Below are 18,381 nucleotides of genomic sequence, written 5' to 3' on the forward strand. Positions count from 1 at the left end.
TACGAGCTCTGAAGCTGCAAAGAAAGAGGTTTTAAGAGACAAAAAGAGCATTACAGAAGAAACTGTCATAATCGAAGTTGAAAAACATTTTCTATTGTCTGCTGGGCCTCTCTGTGGGAATTTTCCCAGCACCGACAGCTGTAAAGGAGGAGGGGTATCATGAGTTGCTGTACTCTCATTCCCTCTCTTCCTCTCTTTCTCTGTCAATTAATGTCTGCAATCATATTCTTGAGCACCAGTGTGATTTCAAGGTTCATCTCTTCCATGCAGCTCAAACACTAATTATCCCAGCTGTAATTAGTAAGATAATTAAATACTGGCTCACTCATCACTCTACCTTGTGTCGGGTCATGATTCTCCCAGAAGACCTTGAGCAGCTTCTCAAAGCTGATGTTTTCTGGCTGATATACTACTCGTACAGCCTCTGTGTGGCCAGTTTTACCTGAAAAGACAAAATAAAATCAGATGTTATTAGAGAGAATTAGCTAGTGCAAATCTGATGGTTTATATTGAGATCCACAGCATAATCCTTTTTTTCCTTTCTTTTTTTTTTTCCTAAAAGGTGTTTTGATTTACCATCATTTATACTTGAGCTTTTTTATGCACTCTTTTATACACATGTCAGCTTTAAGATATCTGCTAGTTTGGACAAAGCCATCAAGAAATAAACTAAGCAGAGAGGCAATAAGGTAAGACAGGGATGTCACTGCAGTAGAAAAAACGAATAGTTCTTAAATATTTGTAACCAACAACTGGGAAAATATTTAAAAATATTCTATATACAACATGAAAACTTGTATGTCTAAGTTGTCTTGACAGTACAAAACCGGGCTTCATTTTCAAGAGGTAAAATATGGGTAATATAATTGATAGTAAAACCAAATTTCAACATCACAAAAATACTTTCAAACTGTTTCACATCATCCAAACCACTGATGCCAAAGGGCTTCACAAAGAGTCAAAGCAAGCCTGACTGAACTTCACAGCAGCAGACGAAGTTCAAGGAAGGTTAGCAGGTGTTACAGCACATTAAACCATATTATTCCTATTTTTCAGTTACATTATGGGCATAGTTTTTCATTCCGTATGTGTTTTATCACTCACAATATTATTGAAAGATCCAGCTTCATAAAACGTGAAGGACCTGGCCACACAGTTCAATTGTAAACAACAGTTATATTGACACATGCTCAGAAATCTCAGGGTGAAAGTCCATCACACTGAGTGCTACACAAGCATTTTATAAATATTATATATGACATATTTAACAATTTCTAAATATGGCCATATTTGTTGTCATAATCTATGCATGAATGAGGAAAAAAAAACTTACCATGTTTTCAGTTAAATCATAATAAGTAACTAAACAAGAGTAAACTGGACAGCCAGATCTCCCTTTTGGTGGGGACGTAATAAGCTCCTTGATCACTCTAGGCCAGTTTTTATTTTATTTACACCAGCATAAACTTCATATTTACTCAACCGACTTCAAAAGAATTAGTTGTCACCAGCAAAGAAAAATCCTGGTTACTTCTATGAGTAACCAGGAGTGTTCAGTAGAAACACTAATTCAGTGCCAAGAAAATTGTAATTAAAGCAAAAAAACAGTAGGAAAAAATAAAAAGGATGCTGGATATATTAAAGAAATATAACAGGGAAAAGTTGACAGCATTATGTGAGTTAATGGGGTTCCTGAAAAGAATAAAACCTAAATGAGACACAGAGGGGTGGGCTGGCTATTAAAACAGATTTAAAAGACGGGGATTAATTTTCGTCTAGAATGCAGAGCAGTCAAAGGGGACACATCTGAGAGATCTGTAATGAAAATGTTGATAAAATTAGAGTGGTTCCTATCAAGTCTGCTTCACAATACCACAAAGATACACTTGCTGAGATGAAAAGACAAAAGAATACAAGTTTCATGTAACTTGTAGCTAAAGCCATGTCATCCCGTCCACCAGGGCACTGTCCAGGCGAACGCTGGCCCAGTTCTTCTTCCACACACCCTACACCTATTCGAGTCCAGGGAAGGAACGCATTATCTGCAGTCAAGCTCTGATTCTAGGCTAGTGGAAAAGGATCACACATTTACTAGAATAAAAATACAAGTCACAGATAATTGGTTTAACAATAAAATGAAATGCTTTTTCTATATTACAGCATGAACTGATGGTCAGTTTAGGTCAGAGACAGAAATTATTCCAGATTTCACAATTTAATATGGACTATCAGTGAAAATAACAGGGGTTGCCTTAGCTGAAGCCCAGGTTGGGACTTTTGTTATTACTTGAGATAAAGGAGAGCAAATAGACAACAGTTTGTCCAGCTCTCACAAGCCTACACTGTATAACTAAAACGAGATTAAGGAGTGGCTTCTGATTTTAATTCTCTTCCCCCCACCCCCGAAGGCCAATGTAAAGCTTATGAAAGGTTGTTATCACTCAGGAGTAAATTGCTTGTCTAAGATGACTAGCTTTAGATCACAAGGGAGTTTCTTAAAGAACTTCAAAACAACAGAGGCATTACCTTTCCTTTCAATTGAAGCAGCAGTTACATCTTGTCAACACTGTCTGCTCTGACTAATCCAGAAGTTCAGAGTCAGCTTTCCTCTTTTCCTCTGAATAAAGAAATAACAGTGCTACTCTGAGAACTATAGCCCAACCTGGAGAAAAAAATCCTCAGATGCGAGACTAATAGTCCGGTAGAACCTAGAGTATACTCAAAATCAATACCCATCCTTGAAGGAAAAGCAAAGAGGTAAAGCTGCTGGTCCTATCAGATTCACCTCTAGGTTTCCTCAAAGCCTTTCCACAATCTAGGAATTTCACTTCAGAACACACTGGCATGGCTATTTCTGCTATGAACAATCTTAGGCACTTGTGGTGTGCCCTCCCACTTCCCAACAATTTCAGTGAAAATGATACCAATCAACTGGGTACATGTGAGCAAACAACAGATCAAAAGCTCCTTGTGGGACACATTAACCACAAGACTTCCTAGAAGCAGCCCAGAGAGAAAATAACATCATGGGACAGAAAAAGAGCAAACTCACCCCAGGTACAACACACCCCACAAGAAAGAATCGGCAGATACCACAAGGTCACCCTAAGCAGCATGTGAAAACAAGCAGCTCGTTGCTGCCAAATATGACTCAGCTGCAGCCACAGTGGCAGAAGGGAACTTAAACTGGAACTTAAACCACAAACCCATTTGCTCTCAAAAAAGCTGCCTGTCTTCTAACAAGGAATTTAATAGGCTAATGCAGCAGCACTGAAACAATTTAAAAAGATCAGTGACAGACGCTGTTCTTTCAGGGATATTCAGACCTGATACAAATGGACCTTTCATGAGAAATTCTGAAGGAGGCACCAAGGTGAAATGGTCCATTTATATCAAGTCAGACAGTCACGGTGTCCTCAGTTCACCTATGGCTTTCAATTAGCTGATCTTTACTATTCCACAGCAAAAGTATCCTTCACTTCAAGTTCCAAAAGTTTTAACAAGGATGAACATCTCTAGAAGTCTTCTCCCCAAAAAACTCAATGTTTGAACAATGTTTTTTAAAAATAATTTATTGAGTCACTAAATATAATTTCATTTGCTGTTAGCTGTGCAAATAGAAATCCTTTATTTATAGGTGCTGTTATCGGATTGCCGGTTATGGTGCTCAGCTCTAGAAGCAGCTTAGCCATTGAAGAGCCTCGCTGCAGACGATAAGGCTTCATTACACGGCGGCAGAGAGGGCTGCGTGCCAGCAGCAGATTGTCTGTTTATCCTATATCCATTTCCCACTTAGAAAACAGCCACTCTCGGAGGATTAGCTACAGTGAGCTCTTTCAGCGGGGATTCAAACTCTGGCAAAAATATTCCTGTAAAGAGCCATAGAAAAAGACATCTGAGCAACACCTCAACACTCCTTTTCATTTTTTCTTTCCTTCCTAATAGTGTTTAGATTTTCACCTTCTTAATCACCTCCCAGGTGAGTGCCCAAGCTGACGGATTACAGAAGCGAACTCATTCTTTTTAACTTGCTGTATCCAGCAAGCGTTTAATTATTTCCGGCAAAGTGGAACAACTTCAAAGGGCTGGTTTGAGAGCACCTCACCTGCAAAGACCCAACCACCCAGCAGCCACGGCATTGCTACATGACGTGTAGGCTTCATCTTTAGCTAGACCAGCCCTGGGTGAATTAAATTATAAAATTCAAGCAATGCCAAAACTATTCCTTCCTGCCCCAGTTCTTCAATAATAAAGGACTTTCCTCTCTTTACCCACTGAAATGAAGGTCCTAAATCCAGTAACTGTCTAAATACAAACTAAAGAAATGGGTCAGATTTTCAGCTGTTGCACATTTCAGAGGTTACTTCCTGATCCTGGAGCTAAAATAATTTGCGCTACCTAAACCCAAGGCCCTAGTGAATGTACAAAGTATGACACAAAATAGTAGCAGGTCTTCTGAGCATCCATTTCTTCATACCAGCCTGGGAATCTTTATTACATTGTAGTTATAACTCACACAATTTCCAGCGTCCTCCTAAAATTGCAATGTGCTAAATAAACTAACAAAGGGTTCCATGCTAACACACTGAGATCCCGCACTGTGGGGATCTACTTAACTTTTATACCTTCCAAGCAATGAGGATGAAAAGAACGGAAATAATCACTGATCACAGATTTTTAAGAAGGGTGTGTTATGACAATTTTATTTGACTTCCCTCCTAACACAGATGAGAGACTTTCACTAGAGCGGGCCCATGTTTTGTACATAGAAAAGCAATGGCTCTTGACTCAAAGCACTCAATGGACAGGATTTCCTCCAGAAGTCAAGGTAACTTCATCAAGAGGTGAGTGCCCTTCATTTTTAAAACAAGCAAAGAAGAAGAACAAAGGGAACAGACTTTTTATTTATTCCCTGAGATAATGTATTTAAAGATCTTTCTGTACAGACAAAGACTGCTTGGAAGCCATGCCTTATCTTTTTTTTTGATCTTTCTAATTAATGACACTGTTGGACACAAATTTTCCTATTATTTTTTGAGATCATAAGAACATTCTAGTTCAGACCTTCAGCCTCTCTTTGCCCATGACCATAAGCAGATGCCCAAGAAAGGGCTGAAAAAGCATATTTGATATTTCTACTACACAGTATGTGAAGAACCAATGGTCTTTATCTGAACTGGGCTCCCACCGGCTGCTTCTGAGAGCCCCTTGTAGTTCTGCTTGATGTGGTGATGAGCAGCCCAGCCCTACACATTCACCAGCTGCAGCTCCTGGTTTCCTGACCACTTCTCTGATTTCAGGTTGATTTTCCCACCATTTGGAAGAGATTGTAAAATATATCAGGTATACAATGACACTGACACGTGGCTACTGTTTTTTTACCTTCGTCTTTATATTTCAAATAACTTTGCTAGGAATGAACTAGGAGATAATGTTTGGGTTATTATGCACTGTGAATTTCTGCTTTACAAAATATAATGCTTCACCTTCTCAGTGTGAGCCACGCTCTTTAATACAGCTCTATTAAAATATGTCAATCTTACCCAGCAAAAAGCCAAATTATCATTACGGGTCGGCCAAACCTCCAGTTGTTAATCAAAATAAAATTTTCCATGAATTCTAGAAACATCTGCCTGGAAGGCAGAAAATTCTGCCTGGAGCAGTGGAAATCATGTCTTTTCTAGCACCTACAGGAAGTAGCACATACAGCAGCTATGATGTCGTGCAAACATCTAAACAGAGAATTTTCTTAAATGTTAATTATTTATGTTAATTACACAGTTAATGAAAACTTTAAAAGGTAAGAAAATTTGCTGATAGAACAACGAACTGCTAAAAACCTGCAGTTCTGTTGACTGTTAGCATCACTCAGGTTTTTACTCCGTCGAATCAAAATTAAGAGAATAAGGGGACAGTGAAAAATGGGTACAAATTTTTTCACAGAAATTCAGTCATATTTTTCAGTAGAACTAGTTGAATGAATTTAAAATAAAGAAGATTTCCAGTTTGAACAATGTTGTTTATTTATAAAAATCTGCAAAACAAAACTACTAAATGAACTGGTTTTTTATTTGCAAGTATTTAAAATTTATACAGCACAGCTATAAAAAGTTCTTAACTTTTTGTTAAAATCCTGTGTGTTCTTTTGCAGCAAATTGTTTTTGATAATCAGACACAGAATGGAATACCTGAAAGCAAGACCAGTACTACTGACACTTTTTCTATTCCTGTTTTTAAAACAGCTGTACATTGAAGAACCCATTAAAAAACCTGAACCGATTACACAGCCTATAGGACAAAAGGAGACGGTAAAACTTTAATCCCTTGATCACTGTCTTTACAGCTTATGTATTCCGTAGGCTGGATGTCCCCACTGCAAGCACTTCCAGGGGGATTTCTTTACAGAATCCTAGACTGGGGGTGGGGTTGGAAGGGACCTCTGGGGGATCATCCAGTCCAGCCCCCTGCTACAGCAGGGTCACCCAGAGCAGATTGCCCAGGATGGTGTCCGGGCAGGTTTGGGATCTCTCCAGAGCAGAAGACTCCACAACCTCTCTCAGCAGCCTGGACCAGGGCTTCCTCACCCTCATGGGAAAGAATTTTTTCTTCTTGTTCAGGTGGTATTTCCTGTGTTCCAGTTTGTGCCAAGTGCACCTTGTCCTGTCACTGAGCACTGAGAAGAATCTGGCCCATTCTCTTGACACACCCCCTTTAGCTATTGGTCAGCACTGATGAGGTCCCTCTCAGCCTTCTCTTCTCCCGCTGAACAGACCCAGGGCTCTCAGCCTTTCTTCAGCACCAAGATGCTCCAGTCCCCTCATCATCTTCACAGCCTCTGCTGGACTCTTTCCAGTAGCTCCTTGTCTCTCTTGAACTGGGAAGCCCAGAACTGGACACAGGACTCCAGATGTGCCCTCACTAAGGGAAGAATAGAGGGGGAGAAGAACCTCACACAATCTGCTGGCCACACTTAGTGCACCCCAAGAGACCATGGGCCTTCTTGGCCACTGCTGGCTCATGGTGATCTTCCTCTGGTCTGGCCCTGTGGACTGAATGCTGTTCACAGCTGGAGCGCAGCAGGTGTGCTCCTAGAAAGTCCATTCTGATATAATTTCATCCAAAAGAAATCTCAGGTTCAAAAAAACATCACAGTGATTTCTTGCAGATGTCAGTGGAAAGCTCCTTTACCATTTGTATTGGGAGGAATGTCTGCATCCTAGGGAAGTTGTTTTGGTTGTGGTATGTGATAAGGGATATCTCTCCTTTGAGTTGTGTTGCTTTGCTAGCCAGGACACAGCAGAGATCACTGAGCTGGATGAACCATGTCATCTTAATGATTAGTCTGACATTGCTCCTGGACAACACAACAGAATATTTCCTGCGGTATTAAACTGAGGAAAAAATGTTGAAGATAGGCCCATAATTAATGCCAGTCAACACGGTCATATGGAATATAGGTCTTGTCAGCCAAACCCGATTTCATTCTTTCATGAAATTACAAGTCTAGTTGTAATAAATGTAGGATATAATAGCATGGATGTAACAGACTCAGACTTTATTAATGCATTCGACTTATTACTTCATGACAGTCTGATTAAAAAATTAGCACTGTACAATATAAATAGTGCACATGTTAAATGGATTAAGAATTGTGTAAATGACAGTTCTAAAAAAAATTGTCTAATGGGAACAAGCACTTGAATGGCAGCATTTTTATCTGTCCTCTGCAGGGATTGGTACAAAGCCCGTTGCTGTTAAAGTCTTTCATCAGTAATTTTAAAGAAATAAAAAGTCTCAACTTATAAAATCTGAGGATAACTCTGATGAGATGGCTGATCGGATGGTCTTACAAAACAATTACTTGCTGTGCTGAGGGCATTCAATCAAAAATTTATTGAAAAGACATACATAATATCTCTACTTAAGGAAAAAAGTGACACACACAATAACTGCAAATTGGGAACAATCTTTGAGGAAGGTGTGAGTGGCAGTAGACAAGCAAGTAAATATGGAATTTCACTGCAATACTGCAATAAAATGGAATAGCGATTGAACTGGCACACCCGAGCAACCTAGAGGTTGGTAGGAACGGCACTGGTGAGATCAAACCTAACATTAAGTAGACCCTCAAAAACAGTTCCAGTGGTAGCCACAAAGAGCAACATCTATTCAGTCTTTCAAAAAGCAAACCTAGAAGGTTTTAACTGAAGCATGTTCTCAGGTAGGAAATGACTAAGTGCAAAAGGGGGCTTTGAACAAGCCATGAAAAGGCATTTCAAGAGCCAGTGGCAGGAAGAGAAACCAGGGAAATTCAAATGGCAAAGCAGGAACATGTTTTAAATACAGAAGATGGTTACTGCTCAGCAACGCCACTGGATCATTCAGCGCCCCTATAAAACTAGGTCTATAAAACAAGGGAAATGGTCAAATCTTCACATCACGATGTTTTCAAATCAAATCAGATTTCCTTTTGGGAGAGACGCTTCAAATAATACCACAGTTAAAGGAAAAAGTTACAGAGCTTAATAAAACAGTACCTGGATGAAACTTAATGACCTATCATATAAAAAATGTCAAATTAAATAATGTAGTGAGCCCTTATCGGCCTTAAATGCTGTGAATAGATGAGTGAATTGCCGCTCTTTTTCCTTCGTTCACTTAGTGTTAACGAGGCTCTTCTATCCCAAGCACTGTACAAAGACTTGGAACTTTTCTGTTATTTTCTTTTCGTTATGGTTGATGAGTTATGGTTATCGTTGATGAACCTAACTGCAATTTCTAGATGATGTTTATGTAGGTGAAGTAAAATATTTCAGCTATGGTGTTGGAAACAGAAAGATACTGTATTGCCACCTTTACAACATTCCCATTTAAAAGCCCGAGTTTAACCCTAAACCTACACATGAGATGGACCGAGCCTTTACGTGCCAATAAATTATGTGAGGACACATTAATAAAATGAAGGATTAAATATGGAAGAAGTATGGGAATTACAGAACCTTATTTAGCAATCCTGTATTATTGATAGCATCTTACATTGCCATGCAGCCAAGAATTAGGGTATAACTGGTTTATACTATATGTTTTCTTTAAAAATGACATGCTAAAATAACCATTGCTGTGACAAAAACATTTAAACTATGCTCTTGGAAACAAAACCATATTTTGTAGATTTTCAAATATTCAAAAATCACATTGTATCTCATGAAAAGCAGTTCGGAGAGCAATAAGAAATGAAAGAAGGTAAAAAATGTCATCATACGAATACATAGTGTCCAATGAAGATACAGCACTGGAGACAGGTGGTTATGAAAAATGTCACCGAATTTGTCACTTTCCTGGCTGAGACTGAAACACTTAATAGCATAAAGCAGGACAAATCACTCCATTCTCTTCCCTGGACTAGGATCCAAGCTTTGGAAGAGTACAACAAATACAGAACCCTCACTTTTCATTCCAAATATATTTATTTCCACCTGTTCAAAGAAAGCACATGAAAATCTACTACTTGTTCCAAAGCATTCCTAAGAGCACAGTAACAAACAGCACAATATACAATTCTGATTTAACACTGTCTTTTGTTTATATGATGTTTATAAGAGGAGCTAAAATCCACAATATATTTATTAGATTTTCCCCACTCTTTTTATATAGGAGATAATGAAAGAATTTTCTTTGATTTCATCACCTTCTACTTTGACCTTCCTCAAAGCTGCTGCAGTTAATGTATTTCTCTACCCTGTATTAGATAATAAACTTACAAGCAATACAGAAAAAAACTCAAAACCAGGTAAGAAACACTTCTATTGTTCTGTACAGAGTCTTAGGAAAACGTACATCCAAAGCATGTGGTGAACTTGCTATCCAGAGAGTAACACATCATGAACACAAAGACATTCCCTATGAAAATTATTCATATTATAAGAAAGATTTAGTCGTCCACAACTTTAGATTCTGTGTTTGGGGAGAATTCAGTCTCAAAGAGCTCAGTTTAAGTTTCTGTTGGAGACTTTGGATAGAGTGAATTTAAGTTTCCTCAGAGGAAAAAGTCATCATTCAGAAGTTAAGTCCTTGTATTCTGTAGTCCTGCTCATTCTCTTCCCCTCAGATTAATTCCCCATCTTACACACTTGTGCCTGTTAGGTCAGATAAGAAAATGTTTATTAAAGAACGTAACAAGGCTGCTGGAACAAAGCTGTGACAAGCTGAAATACCACAAAAGACCATCTTTTGTTCATGTATAATGACAAACACATTGATTCATTGATTATTATTAGGTGTAACATCATTCTTGAACAACATCCACGGGAGCATGACAATAGAACAGACTTGGGGACAGAATAAGACCTTGGGGCATCTGACTTAAATCCTCTGCCCTTTGCTCAGAGGCTAAGACTTGTACCCAACTACAACTCAAACTTCTGCCACTAGCTAAGGCACAGGAGTCATTTTTCCACCGCATGACGTTCTACGCAGCTTTAGTCTGCTTCTGCTATCATCCATTTCTGCTGTCACACAGTTATGGATTTAGCAGCTCAGAAAATTTTTTCATTGCAAAGCTCCTTTGAAAAATTTAAATTAATGAAATTATGTTGACATTTTTTATCGTAACAGATAAACACAGCGAATAAAGATCTGCCCAGGAAATATATCCTGTTATCCACGGGCATGAGAAACTCTGAGGATAAAAGTTAAACACAACGTCACAGTTGCACCATCCTTTGTCCTAAAGACCACAAAGCACTTTCTAAATGTGGATTCCGTTATCCCCATTTTACAGAGCTTAAGTCACTATTACATTGTGTTCTTCATAATTAATTTTCCATACTTGCCACAATATTTCTCTTAACACTACAAGCCCTGGACTGGCCGCGTTTCTGTCTTTTCAAACCCAAATGCAAAACCTTTACCTAATATAAATACTTAGTGTGGGGCTAAGGGAAACAATATTATCACGCTTAGAAAATAAAAAATTCAGTCATACCATGCTGTGTGGAATATACAAGGTGATGCAATTTTGACTTCAAGTAAGAATCTCAGAAGGTGATAATTTGGCTGTACTACCTACCATTTTTAAAAAATTAACCTTTTCTAACAAGCTTTCAGCAGCACGAAATTAAGACAGTACCTCAGCTGTGCCACAAACGTAGGTAGTTTATTTAAGATGGCTTAGGACAAATTGTCTGCACATTAGCTCCTGCTCCAGAAGGTAACAGTTCTCCTACACACCCAGTGACAATCTGTAAGCCTTCCGTGGGTGTCTCAGATACAGTATCTAAATGACTGTCCCTTTAAGCAACTAAACCATTCCTTTAATCTCTATTTTATTGTAAAATCCGCAGACACAAGCTGCAGCCTTCTGGCTCAGTGTTGGTCAAATTGTTGAATTTCTTTCCTCAATTTCTTTCCTCAACAAATTCTGCTCCTGTGCACCAAGATCTGCCTCTCTGCTTCGGGCTGCGACAACTCCAGGCAGCTCTGCTCAACAACTGACCCAAGCCCCTCCCCAGCTTTCTCAGAGGCCCCCTAAAGCACTCAAAGGCTGCACTAAGGTCTCCCCGCAGCCTTCTCTGCTCCAGGCTGACACCCCCAGTTCTCTCCCCTGTGCTCCCAGCAGAGGGGTTCCACCCTCGGGTCATTCCTGTGGCCTCCTCTGGCCCCGCTCCAGCAGGTCCATGTCTGTGCTGTGCTGAGGAGCCCAGAGCTGGACCCAGCACTGCAGGGGGGTCTCCCCAGAGCAGAGCGCAGCAGAGGGGCAGGATCCCCTCCCTCGAGCTGCTGCCCACACTGCTGGGGATGAGCCCAGACACAGGTGGCTTCTGGACTGTGAGCACATGTTGCTGGCTCATGTCCAGCTTTTCACCCACCAGCACTGCCAAGTACTTCTCCCCACAGCTACTCTCCATCCTTTCATCCCCCAGCCTGTGCTGATACCGAGGTTGCCCTGACCCAAGTGTAAGGACTTTAGGACTTGTGTCCTGTCCTTCTCTTGCCACAGACAATACAGAGTCATAATACAAACAGTTTCCAAAGTGAAGTACCCAAGGACAAGACAATGAAGGCAAAATGAGGGAATATGGTTAGAAGAGTGAAACTTTCCTTAAAGAGCAGTGAATAAACCAATCCCCAAAAAGCTCTGTGAGATAGAGAAATGAAGGACAAGTCTTTGAAGAGCATGAATCTTCTGACCGCTACATCTGCCAGGAACAGAGACAGCTGATTGCAGAAAGCAAAGAATGACTCGAGAGTCATTTTCCAGAGCCTATCCTAGTAGTGCAGACTGCTAGAGTGCAAGAACCTAAAACCTCACTGAATGACATGATCACAAATGATTAGGAAGCTGAGACCTAATTCTAGATTGCATTTAAGTGAGTAAAAATGTTCAGCAGTCCGAGCACTGCCGTCTCAGATAAAGCTTTATTTGTTTGCCTCAGCTGTGACTTGTTGCTGAGAAGGCAAATGGAAGCCAAGAATTCCCTTTTGGTAGGACAGGGAGTGATGTTCCAAGACAACTGCAAGTGGTCCAGGAGTAAGAAGCTATAGAGACTTAAGTCTCCAGAAAATAGTCTTAAGGGGAGATTTGTTCACAAAACTGGCTGTAATATCCCAAACTGGAGCAGTACAGAAAAAGCATAGATGGAAAAGTGAAGAATATATATATATACAAATATACAAATAAAACACTTGGACTCAGCAGTGAAATCCAGCTTCGATTTATAACGGAAATATTTTTTTAACGTCAATTTAGCAGAAAATATGATCACTTTTTTCGCTTCAAAGTTCACAACTCTGTACTCCAGTTATGCAACACAGAGAATTTCCTTAAATAAATGGGCATAATGGAAGGAAAAGAGTAACAGAAATGTGAAGAATACACCATGCATTGAGAATGGCTTTGTGAAGGGATAAATGGAGGTAAATATAATACCTAGGGACATCTATTTATAGCGAGCTCAGTGTAAGGAGTTGGAAAAACATTAAATAATCTGGAATATAAAAAAAGAAGAAATGAGAGTAAGATGTTCTATCATCTATTCTTTTCTACTAGAATAGCAAAAATTGTAGTTTTATCCTTTTCTCTCTAGAGTGATTTCAGTAAGAGGTCACTACTCTGAGGAGATTCTGAATGCAAGGTCAGATTTCTGAAATATGCAGGAATATTTCTGAAATTGTCACTCCTTGTGGATCTGGACACTGACTCAGCCCTTAGAAGAAAATTGTACATGTCTTAATACCTGAGAACTGTAGGCGAGAATGCAAAAAACTGGATACTTTGCTGTATTTGTACTCTGAGAGCTTCTCTTTCATATCTAACTTTCATGAAACTAATCTGATAGTTATATGATACAAATGAATACGATTGGGATCATTATTTCCCGCATGATTTCCCCAAAACAAATGTGCAAAAATCAGCACAGGCAACGTAGTTCCACTGGAGACATCAAACTGAAAAGAGACAGCAACGGAGTAGAGAATTTCATGATGACAGAGACAGAGCCCTGGCCCAGGCTGCCCAGGGAGTTTGTGGAGTCTCCTTCTCTCGAGAGGTTCCAAACCTGCTTGGACGCCTTGCTGGGCAACCTGCTCTGGCGACCCTGCTCTAGCAGGGGGTTGGACTGGGTGATCCCCAGAGATCCCTTCCAGCCCCTGCCATTCTGTGATAGACATTCAGTGGGCTTCCAGCAAAAAGAGCACTAGGATGAAAATTCAGAATTAATTTATATTAGATAAACACTTTTAAATCCACCAAAAGTAATAAAAGAATTCTAGGAAGTTGTAAAAATTCCCAAGAGACCCATTTTCTGAGAAAGTCATTAAAGAAATAAACTCTAAGGGGGTATGAGCTTAGCAAGGTAGAGTTTAGACAATTTATAAATATCTAGAACACACCTATGAGAGCGTTGGGGAAAAGTGAGTAAGCAGACATTGAGCGTAGGATGATGACTGGGCACAGAGACAAAAGGGGGCATCTTTCGAAATGAAAGCAGACTACAGACGTGACAGAGGAACGGCAGGGAAGTACCTTAAGGATCAGGAAAAAAACCTCCCAGTCAAAAGCACTACAATTATATTTAGTTATTTCATTTACAGTGTCCTGGCAAAACTGCACCTTCCCTTTAATAGCTTTTGAAATCCTACTATTTCTTTTAAATATAAAGTATAGCTATCGCCCCTCTTGAAGCGATACTGCTGAAAGATTTTTGAGGGAGGAGATGAAAAATTTGCTCCATTAAAGTCTTAAAAATTGCAGTAAGGTCAGAGACAGGTAAAGCAGAAATGTACGGTCTTTGGTGGGTGGTACAAGAGTCTGCAAAAAGCAGGAAAGGGGAGTTCAGTTTAGAATAGGTGAAAAAGTTGGTTGCCTGGTTGATAAAAAAAGATATTGAAAAAACTTGAAACTATGCTAATCAAACGAGTTTGAATGCAGGAGACTGAACTGGCAGAGAATGCCAGGAAGCTGCAGAGAGCTCCCTGAGAACAGGCTCCCTGCAATACAGGTTAATCCAGGAAACGTAGCTGCACACTAAGACATGCCCTTACAGCCCCTGCCTCCCACAGAACCCCTGTCTGATGAAAACGGGCAATAGAGGTCTTGTGTCTGCTCTGAGCTTTTTGACAAATGATGTCATAGCCTGCAGCCTGGTGGTAATCAGGATACTGTGAAGACTAAGTCAGTGGCTGTTCTGGCGTCACTTCTCAGCTGGCTTGAGGCAGCTCGTTGTCCACCACGAGGAAACCATAAACAATCTCCATTAACGGCAGGTAGTGTTGAGGCATATTTAGGAAAATATTTTATTTTCTGTAATCATGAAGATAAAACCAGTGACATCAGCAGTTCCTCGCAGCCACAGCTCCTCCTGGGGACCCTACTGAGTGTACAAGAGAGCAACGGGTTGTCTTTCTGCTAGAAAATAACATCTCCCTGTCCTGCCTTATTTCATTGTAATATCCAGATATTATATTGCAAATTGAGGCTGCTACTTCACTGTGCCAGGTACTGGATAAATATAGAACAAGAGACAACCTGGCTAGCCACTGAAACTGCTGGAAAGAATTAACAGTTCCTTGATGGCAAATTTACTTTTCCCAACCATCCTCATGAAAGTCCCTGCAATAAGAATCACAGAATCGTCTGGTTGGAAGAGACCTTTAAGATCACTGAGTTCAACTGTTCACGCTCCACTGCCAGGGTCCCTAAACCATGTTCCTCAGCATCACATCGACAGGTCTGTTAAACACTGACAGGGATGGGGACTCCACAACTGCCCTGGGCAGCCTGTTCCAATGCTTCACAACCCTCTCTGGAAAGAAATTCTTCCTAATAGCCAACCTAAACCTCCCCTGGTGCAATTGAAGGCCACATCCTCTTGTCCTATCACTTGTCAGGTGAGAGGAGAATCTGACCCCCACCTCTCTTCTCCTTTTAAGGAGTTGTAGAGAGCAATAAGGTCTCCCCTCAGCCTCCTTTTCTCCAGGCTAAACAACCCCAGGCCCTTCAGCTGCTCCTCGTAACACTTGCTCTCTAGACCGTTCACCAGCTTCACTGCCCTCCTCTGGACACGCTCCAGCACCTTCTTGAAGTGAGGGGCCCAAAACTGGACACAGTATTTGAGGGGTGGCCTCCCAGTGCCGAGTATAGGGAGATAATCACTTCCCTCCTCCTGCTGGCCACACCAGTGCTGGTACAAGCCAGAAGATGCAGCTTGTTCTATGGCACCATCTGAGGCAACATGAACATCTTAGATTACGTCATTGCTGACTACGGCAAGTGGAATTCTTCATTCCTAGAATCTCACCCTGAGCAGAAAACCCCGCTTAGTGACAACAAGCACCTTCTTAAGGACACTATGAATAACATGCTACATGGTGTCATAGGTTTCACCATTAACCAATGGAGACAGATCAAATGCCAGCTAATATATTTCTACAGCTGCATGACCCATATTTGAGATTGGGTTTAAAAAATAAAGGCAAGTAGATCAATCATTGGCCTTTAATAAATCTTTACAGATATTTCACTTTTTTGTGGCAAACCTTTTAGACATTATGAATTCTCACCCCAATTTTAATGAATGGCTGTGCCAATGCGAAACCTCACATAAAATGAATTATGATCGATGATTAATTATACTGTAATAGGCCAATAAGGGCAACCTTTATTTCAGACACTAATAAAATTAATTAAAATTGACTCCAGTAAACAGTGTACTCTTTATACTGTTACTTACACACAATAATTTTTTTTTGTTTTTTTTCACTAAAATGTAGATGTTATACTTCATATTAGACCAGTGAAAGCATTTACGTCCGGCTTAAACCTAATGAACATTCATTGTATTTGACTATCCATTATTTCAGTTCAACCAGTCAGAAACCAAGAGTTTTAAATTACAGGTCACTTGTATCCTTTCTAAAATCCCCATTTAAATGGGAGCATTTAAGAAAAGCAAAGAGATTTTAATTCAAGTGAAACCGGTATTCCTGGACACTAATTCATCCAAAAAGAAATGCCCAATTTGGATACCCAAAAGTACTTAGAAGACAAAGAGAAAACAAAAGTAATTGTTAATCTATTAAAAAAAACCCAAACTCAAGGGCGTAATACATCCAAATAACGCGAGTCACTGTTCTCCCATTTCTGTTTATTGTTCAGTACCTACTATTGGGAGATCTATTTGAATTGAATCACAGCAAATCTGGCAGATGAAGGGCACAAATTTCTTTCCCACCACTCCCTGCAGATACTTTTTCTCATACTGAGAGGAGCTTCAGCCTTGCTAAGAGAAAGAGGCACAGGAAGATCCTGTGGTTAAAAGCTGAGGTTACATAAATTCAGCCTCTAATAAAAATGTATTTTCTTAACATTGAGGGAGAAATGTTTGACATTCTTTATCTTCTTAAGATATTTTAATCCAAGGTTCTGTGCTGAATTCTATGATCTGCAGATGCAGGAGACCAGCAGGGATGGTCATGGTGACCATCCACAGCACCAGAATCCATGAACACATGGCGGCCATGTCTCTCATTCCTTTCCTTCACAAGCTTCACTGAGAACATCACTTCCGTAATGCTCAGCACTCATAAGAGTTTCCAGCTCTCATTAAAACAATTACTATAGTCAACTCCGACCCTTTGGAGCTTCGACTGCTCAGCAAGTCATATGGCCATGTCCCTCTATATAGCTAGCCAGAGTTCTTCTCTGTCTTTCTTCCATTTTTGCCTTCCAGTGAAGCACAAATTCCCCGACACAATGGCCCAGTACTCTGCATCTGGCTTACGTGGTCCACACTGCAGATGAAGGAATGGGAGCAGATATTTCTCCTTGGCAGATGGACAATTAATTGTTTTGCTCTTTCTTCTTCATCTCTCACCTTACCTGCAGGAAAGTGAATAGCTTTCCCCTGCGATGATCTAAGAGTATTTAGTGAATTCCTCTGCCATTACCAAGGTCTTGTATGTTGACTGTGCTTTTCCACCACCAGCTTCTTGTACACAGCACAAGTGCTACAGTTACCTGAGCTTCAGTGGGGGAATACCAGTGAATTGTAGAAGATCAGATTATTTGTTGGCCCCTTTAACCATTAACTGTGGGAAACTGTTATTACAAGTAAGATGACACTGGCATTTGCGTTTTTTTCTGCACGAAGAAGGCCAGATGGTTGGCCAGTTCAAGGACGCTGAGAAACTAAGCGTGTCCATAGAAAGCTACCAAAATGGCAAGGGGCTTGCACATAGGACGTGCAGGAAGCTGAGCCTGTCAAAGAGCATGGTAAAGGGAAAGCCGATTCCAACCCAAAATATGTGACGGGAAGTTACAGTGATGCTGTAACCAAAGTCTTCTTCAGCAGTGGTGGTCAGTATAGCAGGTGGCAATGGCCATAAGCTGTAACCTGAAAGACTCAATCTGAAATTAGGAGAACCACTGTGGAGGACAGTGCTGCAGCGGAGCACGCTACCCTGTACACTTCTGTAACCTCTGTCCTCACAGCTTTTCCTGATTTCACTAGGCAAAGCCACTGATGATCTGACTGCGTGCTGAAGATGGTCCTGCTTTAGTTTGGGGTAAAGACTTCCACATGTCCCTTCTAACCAGCATTTCTATGATTCTACGCCTTGACAGTAATTACAGTAATAAATCACAGATAGTTCTCTTCATTCTCCATTTTAAATTTATAGACTTATTCTGGATGAGACAGCACAGTCTGAACATACAAAGAAACTCCGGCATTTTAGATACCTTTAGCAGAATTTAAGACTAGGCTTATACTAGCAAAGTAAACCAGGAAACAGCCCCAGGTGCTTGGATCTCTTTGACTATAAATTGTTGGAGTGGTCATCTCCATGGCATTGGGTCATACAGTACATTCTCTCTCCTCTCCC

The 18,381-nt window shown here is 40.4% G+C and overlaps 1 protein-coding gene across 1 annotated transcript in view; it reads right to left on the reverse strand.

Moving 5' to 3' along the window:
* Positions 1-337: 337 nt before the first annotated feature.
* MSRA (methionine sulfoxide reductase A) overlaps positions 338-18,381 on the reverse strand; it is a gene marked incomplete at both ends in the record, with an annotated part of 60,815 nt that continues 42,771 nt past the window's right edge. The window contains one exon of the mRNA XM_010131382.1: positions 338-442. Coding sequence (XP_010129684.1) covers positions 338-442 — 105 coding nt within the window. The remainder of the gene's footprint in view (positions 443-18,381) is intronic.

The sequence above is a fragment of the Buceros rhinoceros genome, unplaced genomic scaffold, assembly GCF_000710305.1.
Source record: "Buceros rhinoceros silvestris isolate BGI_N320 unplaced genomic scaffold, ASM71030v1 scaffold1792, whole genome shotgun sequence".
NCBI classification, from domain to species: domain Eukaryota; kingdom Metazoa; phylum Chordata; class Aves; order Bucerotiformes; family Bucerotidae; genus Buceros; species Buceros rhinoceros.